The 20240-nt window shown below is 40.2% G+C and overlaps 1 protein-coding gene across 1 annotated transcript in view; it reads left to right on the forward strand.

The window, feature by feature from the left end:
• Positions 1-20240, forward strand: part of Atp10b (ATPase phospholipid transporting 10B (putative)) — a 175367-nt gene that overhangs the window by 55980 nt on the left and 99147 nt on the right. Inside the window, exons 2-3 of the mRNA XM_032911974.1 lie at positions 19161-19458; positions 19874-20068. Of these exons, the coding sequence (XP_032767865.1) occupies positions 19184-19458; positions 19874-20068 (470 nt within the window). The 5' untranslated portion in view covers positions 19161-19183. The remainder of the gene's footprint in view (positions 1-19160; positions 19459-19873; positions 20069-20240) is intronic.

Below are 20240 nucleotides of genomic sequence, written 5' to 3' on the forward strand. Positions count from 1 at the left end.
GCTTGCTTTTATCTTTACCTCAGCCAAACTCTATGTGGCCCTCCCAAAGTAAGGCTCCACCAGACACAGGGTAAAGCCAACCTTTTCTTCCATTCCGAACCCAGAACCCTACCCTCACCATTGTGTGCCAGCATCAAAACATGTACTTGCAGTGTCACTATACAGTGTGACGTTTTCCTGGCCAGGCCCTGAAGTCTCGTGGGCGTAGTTTCTAACCTAGGTCCTGCCTTTGAAGTGGGGAGTCTGAGGGAAGATTCTTCATTTCTCTAAGCCTTGGTTTCTTCATCTGTACAGATGAAAAAAAGATTGTTCTCTCTTTTTTTTTTTAACACCAAGGATTCTGCTGAGGGTGAAATAAACTAATACTTATAAATAGCTTATTTTAGTTTAAGATGTTTGACAGCATCTCAGCAAATTTATTACTGTAAAGAGAGTGTGCTACAAAAAAAAAATTCATTTTTGGTATTATCTCACAGCCGATGAGGACTTGAGCTTCCAACAGGGGAAATCAGTTCTTTGAGAGCAAGACTCTTTTTCTACCGAGAGACAGAAGAGTGAATAAACTATACAAAAGATGGAGAAATATAGGCATACACGTATGTCCCCTGGAGATACATAGGCCCTGACCTCCATCCAACTGATAAGCCTTTAACAAGCCATTCTTGAATTTGATATCTTTTTAGATTGGTTTATTACATACCCCCTTTCTTCCTTCTTGAAATGTGCATTGTCCTGAATTTGGTATTAATTTCCATACACATGCTTATTTAAGTATGAACTCTAAAAGGATATTTTACATGAATAATCTATAGTTTTGTTTGAAGCATTATATGTAATCACATATGTGATATTTATTTCAGAAATGTTAATTGTCTGCTCAATATTTCCTTTTTCTATATAGACCATAGAGTTCATTCAAACTCTAACTAAAGAACTATAGACCCCAACTTCTCTTGAAAAGAGAGGCGCAGCCAATGAGATTAAAGCTTTTAGGCCATGAAGCCTTTTCTTAAATCTTCAGAGGGACTACCCTGCCAGGCAGGTATACATTTGTCTACCCTCCCTTTTTTCTTCTTCCTGCTTACAAGGAACATGACTGATGGATGAAGCTGTCAGAGCCCCATGGTTCTTAACATTAAACAGCAAGTCTAAGGACAATGGAACAGAGAAGTCTCGATCCCTCATGACTTAGGAACCCCCCTGTTATGTGCCTTAGATTACCAACTTCTCAAAGGGTTGTATGTCATAAGTAAACACCTTTTTTATGCCACTATTTTGTTAAATGCAGCGAAACCTAACCCTAAACGAGATATACTCCATATATAACATTCATAGTTGAATATTTAAGCTAATGCTATACTTTTGTTTGTTTGCTGAGACGAGTGTAACTCTTAAAGCAGCAATTCTAAAGTTAAAGGCTGGCCTGTGGCTCTGTTCTGCCACTGACAACTGGGAGATAAATGGGTGATTAAATTTCTCTGTTCCTTATTTTGTTCATGTGTAAAACACAGATGCTAATAGTGCCCCTATCATGGGTTTGCTATGAAAACTGTAAGTTAATAGTCACAGTATTTATGGAGTTACCTAAGGAAAATAATAACTCTTACTGAAACTTGCTATTTTTACTATTTTCTATTGTCTATTTCTGTCTTCCATACAAAAATCCCATTCTATTTATGTTACCATTTACTTTTTCTTTCTATAATTCACACTTCCATTTATAAGTTTCCTAAGTGGTGATGGAATTAACATTTCCAATTATGTTTCCTTGTACACGTTTGGATAGGTTATTCCAGGATAACCACTAGGAGTAGAAATGCTAGCCTATGAGCCTATGCACTTTCAACCTGCCTTCTAAAGTTAAATCGCTTTCACATGTACCATAACTGTTTACAAATGGGGGCTGGAGACATGGCTCAGTAGTTAAATGCACTGACTGCTCTTCCCAAGGTTCTGAGTTCAAATCCCAGCAACCACATGGTGGCTCGCAACCATCTGTCATGGGATCTGATGCCCTCTTCTGGCCTGCAGGTGTACATAGAGCACTCAAATACATAAAATGTATAAACCTTTAAAAAAAAAGCTTACAAATGAAAGTGTCTATTGTACCTCATCTTTGCCAAATCTAAAATTCACTAGGCTTTAACGTGTTTGCCAGTCTGGTAGTGTGACAGTTACCACTTTATTGTTTTAATTTGTGTGACCCTGATTACTAGTGAAGCTAGGAATAACTTTATATGGAGTCGCATGGGTTTTCCTCTTCTCCTTCTATCGTTCCTCTTTCTCCTGCCTTGTTGACCATTTCCACATTTTAATATGGTACAGATTCATCAATCTTTAGTCCAATTATTGATGTCCTCAGCATTTCTTCCATGCCTCAGAGTTACAAAGCTGCTCTCCAGGGTGTGTTTTAAGTCTATTCCTTCTTCCCTCAGGAAGGTCTTTGATATACCTTGAATTTACTTTCTATGTGTGATAAGAGGGAAAACTGTCCCTTCTTGTTATTACTAATGTTAGGTTAGTTATCAATGAGATCGATGTGTGTGAGTCTGTACTGACTTACAAGGCTACGTCTGTCAAGGGCTCAGTCCCCATGCATACGCCGGCTGGACTGCTTACCTATTCTATAGAATGTATTATTTGGGTATTTGCCACTCCAATGCTGGTACTCATTGAACAAATCTAAGTCTCCTGATGGTCTTCAATATACAAGATAATATACAAGCTTTGCTTGGTTGCATTTTGAGTATAAATATTACTGTAGATACACTCCTCTGGTTAGACTTCTAACTCTATGTAAGATATCCATAAGAGCCAAGGCTACCTAGCAGATGAAGAAACATTTTATTTATATTTATCCAAATTGCAGTTTGCCTCTCTTCTCAACATGACCTTTGATATCTCATACCCATCATCCAGTAGTTTGCCTTCCTACTGGTCTACAGACGGAAACGTTGCCTGGATACATTTACAGCCTCAGTCATTGGGGAGCATCTGTTACAGGAACCATTTTGTAAGAGACGTGAGACATCAGCTAACTCTACAGCAGCTCTTAGAGGAATCACAAATGTGGAAATGCATTTCTACTCATCCATTTACCTTTTGGTGAAAGGACAAAATGAAATTACTGAAAGGCGAGATAGGCAGTTGAGTACAGTTACCAGCACATAAGTTTATTCACACTGATTTCCTGTATCAGAAAAATAAGCCAAAAGACCCCAGACATGCCACTGTGCCACGAGTCAGATAGTAAAGCCTCCATGACACCCGAAAGCTGGCTAACTAGATACCAAGTCCTCTGGGCATCAGGAAATGTGTTGAGTCAGTGTCTCCTTCCTCAGTCAGAATATAATCAGAGTGTGCATTTCTGACACTAGGCATCTCTTGCCAACAGTTGGAGCTTAATGATATGGAAAAATTAAAGCCTTGGAGACTGAGTCTTCAAGAGGATATATTTCCTGGAGGCCTATGTATCCTCTCTAGCCCCTTTCATGCAGTCTGGCCTGGGGCCACCCTACTATCTTCCTGAAGGCTGCTGGTTATTGGTAGTAGACTTGTGACTGCTCTGCTTTCTCGGTCCCCAGAGTCTTGCCAAGTAGGCCAGTAGAGTATTCAAATGATAAAGTAATCTACACTTCTTGACATTCCTTCTTATCTGTTTCCTTCCCTGGTTGCTAGGCTTATGATCTCATCATAAAATATTCTTTTTTAAAAAAAATTAGTGAACTTGAAAAAAGGATTTATTTATTTGATGTAGATAAATACACTGTCACCATCTTCAGACACACCAGAAGAGGGCAATCCTATTACAGGTGCTTGTGAGCCACCGTGTGGTTACTAGGAATTGAACTCAGGACCTCTGGAAGAGCAGTCAGTGCTCTTAACTGCTGAGCCACCCCTCCAGCCCATCATAGGACATTCTTGTTCACGTTCGCTTTTACAATCATATGAAGCCTCTTATAGGGTCCTGTAGATTTTATAGGATTGAGGGAGAAAGAATCTCCTGTGAAGGAGCTCTCTGTTTTATCTTTGCAGCATAAAAGGTTATTTTTAAAACTATTCCCCCTGGGTAATCACAAACAGTGAGGTAAGCATAGGTATGTATGTTTCATACATGCAAAACTAGGAGGCACAATGTACATCTGAGCATAAGGCTCTTTGTCTTTGTGATTTCAAGCAAATTATACAACCTCTCTTCATCTTTATTATCATTGCAAGATTTTATTTATATTTTATATATTATATATAATGTTATCACGTTCTATCATACATCATATGTTATTATTGCTCTTATTCCAGAAGAAAGGGAAATTAGTCTCATCTGCACAATAGGGACAACTTTCGACCTACTCACAGTCATACATCCTAAGCCAGACTCCATCTTCTATGATAATTCATTACAAGTGCAAACTCATTTCTGAACCTCTTCTAAATGACCTAGTCTATTTCAGTTCCAGTCTATACAAATATCAAGTCACTTATAAAAGAAGAGGGGACTAAAGGGTCATGAACAAATAGAGAAGGCATCTGAGAAATAAAAGATAAGGCACAGTGAAGATTGTGAATTGTGATTGTGAAGCACACTCTGGCTCTACTGGGGAAGAGCTCGCTGAGACGCAGGGGCATCCTATGAGTACATCTACTAGAATCCTGAGCAGCAAGACTAAAGGGTTTGTGGTCCTGAGCAATGGGGACAGGCCACACACACTTCCCAATTAATTCCTCTGTCTCAAAACTCCAGTCACTCTTAGTCACTGGGATCCTAGGAGACCAAAGTGATAAGATCAGAGTAATTTTGTTAAATGCTTTGTAACAAGCAGCAGCTATGGAGAAAATTAATTTCAAGTTTGTTGTGTCAAGAGAGAAAAACACTAAATAATTCTAGGGACTAGGTCCTTGGTGAAATTGTATCATATATTATTATTATTATTATTATTATTATTATTATTATTTAAATGAATTACATGTGCTTTATTGATGTTAGTTACTATGCTTTCTGAATTGTTTCATCCCAGTGCTTCATATTGTCCTCTCAAAATGTGCTCCCAAGCCAAGTCTCAACTTCCTTAAACTCTGATGCACATAAACAGGAATATTGGAGAATTTCATTCTGATATTAAGAAGAATCGCATCACTCAGACATAACTGACCTCAAAGAACTATTTGGGGAGAAAAGTTCAATAGCGAGGATGCTTTTTAGAAAGTTTTTAAATCATTGATAAGTACAAATTATTGGTTTGCATTCATCATACAACCCTGGCACTTCCTAGAATTGGTCACTATACCTGGGGACATGTAAATGAACAGTTGTTCCCAGGAGGCACTAAGGTAGAATAATGACTGTTCCCAGGAGGTACTGGGGTAGATTGTGACTGACATGAAGAAGCCCTCAATTCAGACAAGCACATAGCTGATTACACAGGACTGAGAGCTAAAATGGGATAATGACAGAGAACTATAAGCCAATCACACTTTTCATGAGAATAAACATAAATGAACATCCATTTCCGAATGGATGTAGGGATACAGTGTGCTGGTGTTAACGCTGAGAAAAAGATGTACACAAAAGGAAAAGAATAATCCATGATTAGATTAGAGGGTGACTTGTAGATAATGAAACAAAAACAGGGAAGACAGGCTAGAATGGTGGAACATTCTGTAAATTATATTAAAGTTTTATTTAAAGTTATATTACTTATACTTTATTTTGGGAAATCCAAAGCCAAGAAAGCAAAGTACAGTGATACCTTGAATGGATGTACACTTAGACAATGTCTTTCTGACTTACCTGAAGAACAAACTAGGTGAGAGAAAACTTACTTAGAAAGAAGGGAACAAATGTAATGATATTCAGGCAACTGAGACAAGAAGGGAGCATGGCTTGGTGTGGTGGGGTGTGGTGGGGCCTGGGTGGGAGGATGAAGGTGGGATAGGACTTGGGGGGATGTGGTTTGGTGTGGTAGGGTACGGTATGGTGAGGTGTGGTGGGGTGGAATGGGCTGTGGTGTAGTGTGCTATGGTGTGGGATGGTGTGGTGGAGTGGAGTGGGGTAGTAGTGGAACCCAGGGAAGAACAAAACTGACAAGTGTTTGTAGTTGGAATCAATAGGACATGGAAAGTGTTTCAATACAACACAGTCAAAACTGAAAGCACTCTGCCATTCCATGAGATATGAAGGCTAGCTACCACAGATGTATCGGGAAAGATAATGAGTCTTTTTGGAAGCAAAGTGAAATTTGCATCCTTAAGATATCCACATGGCAATGACTAGAAAGAGCTGGGTTCTTCTTGAGATTCCTCCTTGTGTTAGGATGAGAATTTGAGAGTTATTTTAAAATCCTGTTATATTTAGAGAGGACAGAGATGAGAGCGTTTAGTTGTTTATTTTTAAAGTATGAGAATGCCCATACCCAAACACATATGCGAGTAGAGTAATTCAACCAAAGCAAAGTAGATGAAAATGTGGTCTTTTCTGGAATAAGAACTATGTCCCGTGAGGTCCTTTTTCCTCTAAAAAGAACCCAGGCTCTAATCTGGATGTTGGGGAGGAAGGTTATTCTCAGGCTGCCCAGACAGGTCAGTGTGAGAACCTAAATGAAAACATAGGAAATATGCATGGGCCGTAGCAATTCCCTTGACTTATGTAGAAGGAACTAGGACTTCCCAGGATCACACAACTGAGTATAGGATGAATAAACCAGATTCCTTCACTTGACCTACCCTGATCTCAAGGATCCCCATGAGATCAGCGTGAGCCCTAATCCCATGTCTCTAGTTGGTCTGCGGTTGGAATGGCCAGCATTTGCTGCCCATCAGCCTTTCTCATGGTCCTCCTTGTATCTTTTTCCCTTGCACTGTCCTAAGCCTAGAGACAGCTCCTCCTCCTTGCCCTGGAGACCTCTCCTCCCAATCAAATGATATCATCTGAGGTCAGTGACCCTATGAGGTAAAGTTTTATTAACTATTTTAAGGTTACACAGATAGACATTATACATTCTTACCATATCATATATATTTTAAGTGAGCATTTCACTTGTCTGCTGGTAGTCACCAACACCTACCTATCTTTAATTATGATTTTCCATGCCTTTACTAAGTAACTCTCCCCCCCCTTGCCTTTTCCTCTCCCTCTTCCACTCTTTGACTTCCTCCCCAGTGCGTGGTCACAGACCATCTCCTCAGGAAGAATCCTCTGGAGGTAGTAATCCTGCAACATTTTTTTCTCACTTTACTTCACAGGTCTGGCCAAAACAGGTAGTTAGTTCATTTGTCTTTGATAAAGCTCTTCCCAAATTTCCTGTCCCCTGCTGCCCCCACCTCCATCTTTCCTGGATGTATTTATCAATGTGTTCCTTGTTCCACAGAGATGTCTTGTCAATCAATCTGGCCTCTTGTCTTTTAATTGCTTGTAGCCCTGTGAACTTTGTACAACTCTCTCCACCCTTCAACAAAGCACTGATTTATTCCACATCTGTGAGCAATTTATTCCCTTTTAATTAGACACAGCTTAATTATTTTGCCATTAAAGCAAACCAAAAGAATCTGTAAAGCAACTTTTAAGTGAAATCTCATTTCTGCCTGGAGGGATATTAACATGAAATAATGCAGCTCTTTTTACCTGTCTCATACAAAGAAAAGATTTTCTGCATTGTCTTTTCATTTCCCCTGATCGTTTATCTTTTGTCAGAAGGATAGCTGGGAAATCAAGGTTAGACTAGGGAGGGAAAGTGGGACAAAGCGGCTTCAGTTTTCAACAGAGAGCAGTCATGAGAGTGCGGGAGACTGTGTTGCTTCGGGTTTGCCATGTGGTAAAGTCTACGCAGTGGTTAAGAGGGTAAGGATCTCACATCTGTCCCCAGAGCTCCTTACACAGAATAATATTAGGTAGGATAAAAAGTAGAACTTTTCCCAGTTACCTATTCTGGCACTTTCTGGGTCTCTGCTTGCCTTTAGACACCCAGATCTGATTCACTGAATTGCCAACTTTACTTGTTCAGGAATCATGTCTTCCATTTCTTAGAGTCTCTATATCAGCCATTTAGTCAATTCACTGTTGATTTTTTTTCCACCTAGCTAACTGTGCATGCGAATATATCCTAACTATCCAATCATTTCACTGGCTCAAGAACTCTGCATCCTGCTGCATAATCCCTGTGGCAGCCAATTCTTTCAAGAAATCCATAAGGGCCTTGAAGAAATGTCTAGTACATGGAGCATATATGAATTTTCTGCTGTCTGATTATTAGTAGACTACCTCAGGTCAATGTGTTTCAGGGATAATCTCTTAAGTTCACTTTGGAATATAGCACTCAGATACCAGAGAAGCAGAACAGAAATAGAAATTGTAGAATATCCATTGGCTAAAATAAAGAGATGGGAATGCCCATATCCTGTTGTCAGGCTGTACACTGCTCCTGTGGATCTCACTGGACTCCTTTCCTAAGTGTCCATATTCTTTCAAAGTAGCCAAGCCACCAATACAGTCAGGATGAGGCAAAGAGGCTGGTTCTGGCTGTAGAAATTAGACTGTGAACAGGTGCTATTTAACTTCTGGGTCCCTGACCTGGCTATATAAAAAACCACAATGTTGAAATGGTGAGGTGGAAGGAACTTGGATCTCTGAGTCACTGTATAGAGGATAGTCACCTTCACTTGAAAACTTTTCAGATGTTACTTTAAGCCAATGAAATTCGTTCCTTGATTTGACTCCTAGCTTAGTTTCTCCTACTTTGACTCATATGCCAAGCAGCATGAGCAAAGAATGTTCGAGGAAGAGAAGTAACCAGAAGTCTAGGCATGCACACACAGTAGCATCTGGAGACTACAGAGCCAGAAGGAAAGAGGTAGGCAAAGGCAGCCAGACTATATGAAGCCATAACATAGATAACAGTGGAATCTAAAACCTAGATCTTACAAAGCTGTAAGAAGAAAACTGCTGTGGGCTGACTTCTTCATTAGAGCAATAATAACTCTGGAGCTATATGAGGGCTGCTTGCAAAAGGAGTGAACAAGAATGCAAGAGGAAATTAGGAGTTTGTAGTTTCATAAACTATTTAGGCGGCAAATATGATTAGAACTTAAAAATAGACTGGCTACAGTAGAAGGGGAATTAAGATGGATGTCAAATCATCAGAGAGTCCCTATATTAGAGATGAGGATTACTAAAGTCAATTGAACTTTGTAGACAATCTCGGTTTTAGGAACATTCATGGTATAACACCCAGAATGCAAGAGAAAAGACAGTGGGATAGTGTGGTCCAATTGATGAGAGAGTTCTGATCTCCAAGGATACCAAATGGGAGGCCAACTTGCTTCGTAACAGGGACATCATGAGTTCTAGTGATCTTTAGAGATAGGGTATAGCACAATAAACTAGCAGTACCTTTTTGTCTACTCAAAAATGATTTTTTCCCTTGAAAATCTGTTGGAGTAAAATTTACTAAAAATAAAAATCATCAACTCAACTAGTGATGGCTGAGCATGGCCTGCTGATGATTGGGGAGTTTTAGAGTTCTCCCTTTTAATCATTTTTCTCCCATATATTATATTATCTTCTACAGAATTATATCCTTTGTTTAATCTTATTTAAGGCCTCTACTCTTTCTTTTTCATTCTCCCAAAGGCCCTATTCTCTCCAACCAAAGTCAGCAATCCCTTTTCTTTGCACTCATTCTAACACAGTATTTCCTCCTCTGTTAGACAGCATCAGCATATGGCACCTTAATTATAATTATATGTCATATTATAATTATATATTATAAAATATATATTATAATTATAATAGGACGTGCTTTGTAGTCTATAAATGAGGCATAATCACGGCTCATACTCTTCCCCCTGGGAAGATTTTTAGTGCCTAAAAGATCTGGCTATGAAGATAACTCCATCCCAGAAGTGCTTGCCTTGCAAGCATGAGGACTCAAATTCAGTCCCCAGGACCCATATTTTTAAAAAAGTCAAATATTGTGATTCACACTTGGAATCCCAGAACTGGGGAGGAAGAGACAGATGGATCTCTTGGCTCCCTCTAAAATTTTTACCTATTCAGGAATCATTATAACTTATTCAGTCATTGCCTAGTCTGTTCCCATGAGAACATGGTTGATTAGGTGTGGGTCTCAGAATCATAACATTAACTAGGGAATCTCTCCAACTCTGATTTTTGTCTTCTAGAATATGCTTCTACAACTGAAACTATTTTCTTGAATAAACTATTTTAAACCATTTTCTCAATCATAATTTCAGGGAATGAAAGAAATAATTATATGATACAGTCAAGGTTAAAATGCTCAAATATGGGCAGAAAAAAAGGACATCTTGGTATATAATAAACATAGCTTTTCCTAAGAGAGACTAGAAAGAAAGAAAATGTTCTGGAGAGAAATTATTCTGCCCTCCCCTGCTGACATCCATCTCTGCACCTGTAAAATAAGCGAAAGCCTACATGCAAAAAAATTTGAATCCCATCAAAATAAGTGGGGGAAAAAAAGAAACAAGATAACTATTTCCTAGGAGTCCTCTGGCCTACTTGAATACATGCATAATGAAAAGGGCTAGTTGAATTTTAATTTATTTCAACGCTAATGAATACCTGCTCTTGTGGTTGTTGTGACCCTTCTGTGGGGGTGGAAAGTTTCTAAAGCTGTTAGGAGCTTCCTCCCTGTTAATAGGCAAGCTTCCACGTGAGAAGGACCAAGGCTTCTTGGGACATTGAAATGCTTCTGAACCTTATTCCCAGGACAGGAGACTGAGATGGTATAGACCAATACTATAATAGACCACTTTAAGGTTTTTATCTTAATGGATTCAGATCCTGTTTGTGCCTACTTAAGACATTAAAAAGTACATCAAAATCCTTAATTTCAGTTATTGTTGTGTTTACACATCATCAAAGTCAACATTTAAGCCTCAAGATCAGTTGACTTAAATTCTATCACATTGGTTTAAACCAAGGGTATTTGGACAAGCTGGAAATAAGAAAGCAATTCAAGAACAATTACAGTTTGGGAGTCAGTGATAAAATGGTTGATTTGAAGCTGTGAAGGATGCCCACATGCCTACTCCAGATCCTTTCTTCTAAGGCAAATATTGTTGGTTAATCACGTGTTGAATAGAAAAGTATTTTTTGAGATTCTCACATTTAGCCCTCAATACAGAGCACTTTGAAAATTCCTGCTTGCTGGCTTACTGATGTCTGAACTTTCTTGTATTCTAATTCAAATATCAAGATAACATACTATTTATTAAGAAATAGAGAGTCAGGGGTGTGCATGTGTTTTAAGAGGTTGGGGGTTTATAATGGGTGCACATGTCATGGATGGCAGGGATCAACCTCAAATTTTGTTCCTCAAGATAGCTACCCATCATTTATTATTTTATGTTACTTTACTTTTGAGGCAGGGATTCTCACTAGAACCTGGGAGTTGCTGTTTAGACTAAGGCTGGATGACCAGCAAACCCCAAGGATCCTCCAGTCTCTGTTTTCCCAGTGCTGAGATTATAAGTGAACTAACAACTCTCCCACGCCACAGCTTTTCATTGGGTCCAGAAATCAAACCCACATACTTATGGTCACAGAACAATCCCTTCATAGACTGAGCTATCTCTCTGGCCCAAGAAATTGAGTTTAAATTTAATTTTAGAGTTCTTCATTCCCCCTCATGATCCTGCCCAACTTGTACATTTTAGTACATATGCTTGAAAGATATACTAAGGAATGTCAGTGTCTAGCTTTTCCTATTCCACTTTCTAGCCTTTTTGGGTTACTTTGCATCCTCCCCCCCATGCCTGGTATGACCACTACTTCTCAGTACCCTTGGTGGACCCCCCCAACCCTTCTCACTCACATACTATCTGTACACCCCTCCTTAGCTGTCTCCCATTGATCTCCTGACCTCACAGAAGCCCCACCTCCTAAGAAACAAAATTCTATCCTCACTGAGTGTGATGTCACTGTCTAGCCTTCCTTCAAAAACTCCTCCATACTGGTGAATATACATGTTGCTTCTATAAATAGGCACTTACAATTTCTCAACTACAGTAAAGTAATTTCAGGAGAAGGACGCCCACGTGGCTCTTACTCATCCTATTCAAAGCAAGGGTCCAATAAGCATCTGTTGATTCCATGAATAACTAGTTGACTCCTTACATGAGAGAATGAAGTGTACTGGAATGGAAATGAAAGGAAATGAAAGGAAAAAAATCAATAAGTAATGTGAGATAGGCAAAACAAGGAAGTTAAGGTCTGAGAAATAACATTCCTTTTTAATGTATTAGGCTAGACTAATGACCACCTCATGAGAATGCCCCTACTATCTAAAAGAGATTCTGCACAGAGAAAAATAATTCTGGTACTCAAAGGCAGGGTGGTTTTGTGCATAAACTAATGAAGCTAGGTAATCCTCAAGTTTACTGGTAATGGGAGGCACCCTTTAAAGAAGTGAAGAAAGACACAACTTTACAACAGGGAGGACCTTGGGCCGTCATATATGCCCTTCTCTACCATTCTGAGAGCGGTAATAAACCACACCTCAGATAAAACATCACACAGCCCTCATTTCCTGTTTCACTGTGAAGAAGCACATAATAATTGAGAAGCCCATAAACGGGGTAGAAGGCTACAGAGCTACCTGCCAGCCCTCAGCCTCAGTCCCTCGGCTCATCCTCATGTTTGCAGTCCACCTCCGCCATCCCGTCATACCTCTGCCTCACACTTGTCAGGACTCCCACTCCTCTTCCTCACATATAAAAGCTTAAGGAGTCATCCAACCCAGCCCAGTCTTTCTAGCCTCAGCTTCTGGCCTCTGCCACCATGAGTGGCCAAGCCTCTTGACCTATGAAGAAATTCCAATTTCTGCTTCTAGATCCAGCCATCTGCCTGTAGCACCATTCCCCATAGCCTGCCTGACTTTTCTCTTCACATAATGCTTTAAATAATGCTGCTTCAGTAAATCTGTGTGTGTACATGCATGTCTGTGTTCATAAGAAACATGTTTTTATAAATCATGGTGCTAGCTTGTCCCCATTCTTAAATAGTTCAGAATGAATCCCCTAATAACAAGAATATATATATATATATACATATATATATATATAATCAATCACTGGAAATAGCCTGAGATAATTAACATTACTAAATCACTACACTACACTACACTACCTAATCTGCACTGTGTTTTCAAATTTCACCCATTTCCTAATGATGCTTGTATTTTCTTAATGCATGGAAGCAAGTCTTTATTTCTTCTGGATTTGTTTTTATTTTGTTTTTTGTTGTTCTTGAGATGGGGCTGGCCATGTATCTCAAGCTAGATTTGAACTCTAAATCCTCCTCTTGTCTCAGTCTCCCAAATGATTGGATATTATGTATGATCCAACACACCCTGCTCCTTATAATTCATTTACCTCCTGCCCTCCAGCCAAGAATCCCATTCAGAATAATATTCTATTTAGCTTTTAAACTTCCCTCTCCCACAAGCAGATCCATGGCTTTCTTTGATCTATGACACTTTAAAAGCACAGGCTAGTAATTTTGAGAGCTAAACCCTAATTTGAGGGTTTTTAAAATAATGTTTCTGACTCATAAGTGATGTTATGTTCTCTTTATATCATATCAGAAAGGCACAAGATGTCAAGATTTCCCAGTATCTTTCTTTAAAATTGTGAAAGTATCCAATTCATTATCAAACGTTCCTTCATTAATTTGACACCCATTATCTTTATCTGCTTTCTCTTCCCCCCAATGCTAGGGATTAAATCCAAGACCTGCATGTGTACAAGACAAATAGACTCTGAATGAACAACATCCCCAGAGCCTCATCTGCTTTACTTTTAGGGAAGACTATCATACTTTGTTCTTTAAATATTGGTAGGATTTAAGTCCAGGGCCTTACAGATGTTGGGCAAGCCCTGTACCACTGAGCTGCATTCTTCTTTTGATCCCCAATTTTAACTTTTGTGGCGGACCTTTTCTAAATTGCCTGAGCTGACCTTGAACCTACACCATAGCCCAAGTAAGCCTTCACACTGTGATCCTCCTCCTTCATGCTCTTGAGTTGCTAAGATTATGGCCCTGTACCTCGAGGCCCAGTTGGTTATTAAAAATAAAAGTGTGATTATGATAAAGAGGGGTTTAAAACTACCCCACAAGCAAACACCTGCATCTCCTGTGTCAGTCCAATGTCTTTATTTTAAAAGACCTTACCACCCAAAAGAGAGAGGTCTCTAATGTGTAGGCTGTTAGCCAAGGCAAGATTTCTCATTTGCATTTTCAACTCTGTTCATGAATTATCTTTTCATTTCCTTTGCCTTTGCAATAAAAAGGAGCCCGTGAAAATAGCATATCTTTTTGTAATGAGAAAGAAGGCACACAATATTCTTTCTGGCTTCCAAAATGTCATAATATTGCTTTTGGTCTCATTATGATGGGCATCTGTAATTACATTTATTTTTTTCCATAGCTGATACAGGGGTTTATGTAGTCTCTAAAGAGCTCCCCACAGCTCCGATGTCTGTGGGTTAAAAAAAATTATTCAGATTGATTAAAGCCATGAGGAGAATGAGGATGAGGTCATGTAAGCATCAGGAAAGTAAAATATTATCATTTAAACTACAAATGGAGTTCCCACCTCACCCCCCCAGCCCCCCACCACTAAGTGATCAGATTTACAATAGCAGCCTGGATTATTCATTGTAAGATTAGTAACAACTGACATAACTCATGTATTTATTCAAGAGAAAATAATCCCATGAGCCTAGTATATGAAAAAGACCATTATATACAACTGCTAACTTTGCAAAGTCTATCTTTGAGAGATTTGCTTCTAGGATTTCAAGCAAAATTGGTCTAGAGGAACTTTGAGGATTTAGTTGTGGATTCCATTAAGGAGCCTGGCAGTTGAGAGATCTGGAGCACAGCACCATGCTCTGCAATTGCAGGTTACCTTTAAGTGACTGTGGCCAAAATACCCAAGAAAAGCAACTTCTGCAAAAGAAGATGAGTGGGTCATAGAGTTCAATCCAAAGTCACTTAGCTCCTATTGCTATGCATGGCCAAAGCCACTTAGGAAAGAAGCATTTAATTTGGGGATCCAGTTCCCAGAGCATTAGAACCCATGTCCACCATGACTGGGAGCAGGGCAGCAGGGAGGTAGGCATGACAGATGATGAAGCAGGAGAGAGAGAGAGAGAGAGAGAGAGAGAGAGAGAGAGAGAGAGAGAGAGAGAGAGAGAGAGAGAGACTGGGAATGGTATGGGGTTTTGAAAACTCAAAACTCATCCAGTGACACATTTCCATCAAGGCCATACCTCCTAATCCTTCTTAAATAATTCCATCAACTAGACACCAAGTATTCCAAAATATTTGCCTAGGGGAGCTGTTCACATTCAAACCACCATGTACTTGGGCAGAACTCGGTGGTGGACAGAGCATAGTGTAAAGGCTCTGACGGTGGCCAAGCATCTTCTTGGAAGGACCTATAAGTGTAAAGCAAACTTACAGCCTGAAGAGCATGGTCCCCACATGGCAAGGACCCGTGAGGATATCCATGCACCACAATCTCCTGGCCTTTCCAGAGAGATTGCTTGGTTCACTTTTGTCTTGTGTTTGCAATTTTTTTGGCTTTACTTCTACTTTGTCTGTGACTGACATTTCCCTAGAATCAGAAAAAGAAAGCCCCAGCTGTGATTCACTCTCCTTTATCTCTGAGGGTCGTGGGAGCAGAAGAGATCACTACTCCTCTGCTTGTTAATAAGGACGATTTGGTTGAGTCAACACAAGGGCCTGGTCTGGGTATGTCAGCTGATGTCCAGATGTTCTCTGCCGATGGGAACTTGGCTCTGACAACACTTTGCCCACGCAACTGTTCCGAACAACCATTAGGTGATTATCAAAAATTTAGAAAGGTCTTACTGGATCGTTGGTTCCAAGAATAAATGGGAACATTCAAAGATTCGCCAAGCAAGGATGAGGAACTATTTCAGGTTACTAATTTGCTGAGAGCCCTGGGCATTAAAGGAACTAGATCTCCTGGTCAGGATGTGGGGAGACATTTCTTACCAACAATTAAACTAGAATTTCCTGGTAGTCTATTACCTCTTTATACTGTAACTGCAATTACTGCTAACTAGTCACTTGGCTATGTACCGGTGTGCTGGGTTAGATATTAACTGCTTGCTGAGGCCAGGTGGATTGTGGGTTAGCAGAAAAAAGCATGGATTGAGGAGGAGAAGGAAGAAAAAAGTACAGTGTGCACATTATTGAATGTAGGAGGTTCTTAAAAGAGGCTGTTCTTGAGAAAATGAATGTAAAACATTTTCAGCTGTGGAAAAAAATAGACACATGAATAAAGGTGTTGTACTGGCTGGTTTTCTGTGTCAACTTGACACAAGCTGGAGTTATCACAGAGAAAGGAGCCTCGGTGTGAAAATGCCTTCATGAGACCCAGCTGTAAGGCATTTTCTCAATTAGTGATCAAGGGGGGAGGACCTAGCCCATTGTGGATGGTGCTGTTGCTGGGCTAGTAGTCTTGGGTTCTATAAGAAAGTAAGCTGAGCAAGCCAGGGGAAGCAAGCCAGTAAGTAACATCCCTCCATGGCCTCTGCATCAGCTCCTGCTTCCTGACCTGCTTGAGTTCCAGTCCTGACTTCCTTTGGTGATGAACAGCAACATGGAAGTGTAAGCTGAATAAACCCTTTCCTCCCCAACTTGCTTCTTGGTCATGATGTTTGAGCAGGAATACAAACCCTGACTAAGACAGGTGTCCTGAGCTGTCTCCGTGCCAGAGTGTATGAATTGCACTCCTTGATCCAAGTCTTTCTTCACAGACTTCACAAATCCTCCTTCGGGTCCTAAACCCACTGGAGCTGGGCTCCAGCCTCTGTTCTTTATTTTCTGATGGTTAGGAAGCAAAAAGAGAAGTTCATACAGCATGGGACCAAAACAAGTTACAGCCAAGAGACCTACTTTATCTGCAAAGAGGCCCCCCTCCTAGTTTTCACCATCCCACAATAATCCCACAATAAACCATGAGAGACACAGACATCCCTCAGAACAGTGCTTCTCAATCTTCCTAATGCTGTAACCTCTTAATACAGTTTTCCTAGGTTGTAGATCCCAAATTCATTTTCATCGCTCCTTTATAATCTTGCTACCATTATAAATCATAATGTAAATATTTTTGGAGTCAGAGGTTTGTCAAAGGAGTTACAACCCACAGGTTGAGAACTGCTGCCCTAGACATGTCTTAATCCAAACATAGTAACAGCCAAATCAGCCACCTAGAACATCTTCTTGGCCAGGCACTCAGTTTTTAGATCAACCAAATGGAGTTATGATCCCCAAGTCAAAGAAGTTAGAAAAGGCCAGCTGATAGTTACAATACTAACAGTGATCACAAAGCCCAGTCACTTTGTGTCCAGGTGTCCTAGAAAAGTACCTTTCTGCCCCATTCCACTTTCCATTCTCATTTAAAGATCTTGGAAAACAACAACAACAACAACAACAACAAACAGAAAGGAGAGAGAGAGAGAGAGAGAGAGAGAGAGAGAGAGAGAGAGAGAGAGAGAGAGAGATCTCAGGTAACCACACAACCTACTAAGCTACTAGGCTGCCGTTCAAGTTGCTGTATAGTAAACAATGACATTGAGCTGCCTGCCTTTCTCCTGAGTCCTGGGTTACAGACGGGTACTTCTATACCAGGTTTATTTATGATGGAACCCAATGCCTCATGCTTTCTATTCTCTGCCTACAAGCTACATCCCCGGACCCGTCCATTTGATGTCTTAATCTAAAATGTTAGAAGGTTAAAATTTTTATAGTCAAAGAATCCTAAAGACTAAAGTCATGGAAACTGAAGGAGGCGACTCTGAAAGGAGGAATGAACCAGAGGAGGAAGTACAGAGAGCATAGAGAGGGAGGGTGGGTGGGGCAATTACAACAAAGCACGATGACGTATATGGATAATATGTTATAATAAAACCCATTACATAGTTTGTTTTGGTTCTTTGTTTTTTGAGACAGGATTTCTCTGTGTAGGCTTGGTTGGTTGTCCTGGAACTCTCTCTCTCTCTTTAAATCAGGCTGGCTTTGAACTCATAGAGACCCACCTGCCTCTCCCTCCCAAGTCCTGGGACTAAAAATGTGCACCACCACTGTCCAGCCATATACTAACTAATTTTTTTAAAAAATCAATTAAGTATAACATTTCTCATTTTGTCTTAAAATATGTCAACACAATTTTATGTGCTGCCCAATTTGTTCCTCTCAAATTTGTTCCTACATGGATAGGGTTAAGAACATGACTATTCTTCCAGAGGACCCAGGATCAATCCTGATACCCACATAGTGCCTAACAACTAATTGTCTGTAAGTGAGTTCTAGGGACTCCAATAACCTCTTCTGACCTCTGCAGGCACCAGACACATAAGGGGTACACAGACAAATATGCTGATAAAATATCCACATACATAAATAAAATTTCTAAAAATTTAATCACATGAGCAGAGAGTGGTAAAAATAGCTTTCTTCATTTTTTAAAAGCCAATTCATTATTTTCAAGGTTTATTTATTTTTATGTCATGTGTATATGTATGTAAGTATATGACATGCATACCTAGTGCCTACAGGGCCCAGAAAACGGTATCAGACCCCCTGAAACTGGATTTGCACATAATTGACAGCCATCTGATATCTGGGAACTGAACTAAGTTTCTCTGCAGGAATAGCAAGTGCTCTTAAGCACTAAGCCATCTCTCTAGTCCCTCTTTCTTCTTTGTATGTTGAAGATGAACAAGGTGAATGGAAAAAGTTTACCATTAAGAATGAACCAGAGATCATGATATAAAGCGTACCATCCTTGCAGACCAAGATTTGACTTTTCTATGACAGCACCAACCATGTCACCAACACCTGCCACACTGACCCCATCACTCGCTTTCACAGCACTGATCCTTGTGGTAGTTGTATATTGTTTTTATTGGTTATTTAATGTATGTGACCTTAAAAACAGATGCATTGCAGGGACTGTTTCTATTTTAAGATTGGACCATGCATGGACAAAAAAAGAGATGCCGTGTTGTGTTTTCCTCCTTGCCATAGTCACTTCTTGTGTTCACATTCCACTCAGCTCTCCTGACCACAGCAACTTCCTATGTGTTTGGAGACTGTTGTCACCTGATTCTGGAAATGACTTTCTCCCTGGACTTTTCTTGGCTCCGATGGAAATGGCGAAGTCAAAATGGCTTCTCCCAGTCCCCTTCAGAAACCACACCGCTGCTTTCTCCGGAGACAAGCAGGCAGAGCTACAACCCAACAGAGCAACGGGTGGTGTACCCCAACAACAGTATGTGTCACCAGGACTGGAAGAAGGTCTCCAGGAGGTACCCAGGCAACAGCATCTGTACAACCAAGTACACTCTCCTCACCTTCCTGCCCCAGAATCTCTTTGAGCAGTTTCATAGGTATGCAGCAGGGTCCCCCAACAATACATACCTTGGCCTAGCATTGCCACTGAGACAAACTCAGAGATGCAGTTCCCTTTGATATCCAAATGTACATATGGAGCAAGCTTCTCTCATTTATCAAGTGTTGACTTATCATGTCATGTGTTGCATGGTAAACATATATGGGAAGAAGAGATTAAACGTCACTGCCCCATCTAGTAAAGGAGACACACATTAATTTTTAAATTACCAAACTGACTAAAAAACTATAGAAAAATATATTTGAAAGGAAAGGTGTGTGGTGCTTTATAGGGCGAATTTGGTGAAGTAAACTATGTCGGCTAAGACTTCCTTGAAGGTGTAATGATTCAGACACGACTGGATGAAAAGATAGAGTCACCCTGCTTCACTCCCACCTTGCTTGTCCCTCTAGGTGGGCCAACCTCTACTTCCTGTTCCTGGTGATTCTGAACTGGATGCCCTCCATGGAAGTCTTCCACAGGGAAATCACCATGTTACCACTGGCCATTGTCCTGTTGGTCATCATGGTCAAAGATGGCACAGAAGACTTCAAGAGATATTGCTTCGACAGAGAGATGAACAGTGCCAGCATTCAAATATATGAAAGGTAAGGAGGGACTCTGTATGGTTTCCTCTGTCGCAGAAGGTTAAATAAACTCACCTGCATATTTAAGGGACTGATCTTTACTAGCAATATGACTTTTTTTTTTTTTTTTGGTTCTTTTTTTTCGGAGCTGGGGACCGAACCCAGGGCCTTGCGCTTCCTAGGTAAGCGCTCT

The sequence above is a fragment of the Rattus rattus genome, chromosome 9, assembly GCF_011064425.1.
Source record: "Rattus rattus isolate New Zealand chromosome 9, Rrattus_CSIRO_v1, whole genome shotgun sequence".
NCBI classification, from domain to species: Eukaryota; Metazoa; Chordata; class Mammalia; order Rodentia; family Muridae; genus Rattus; species Rattus rattus.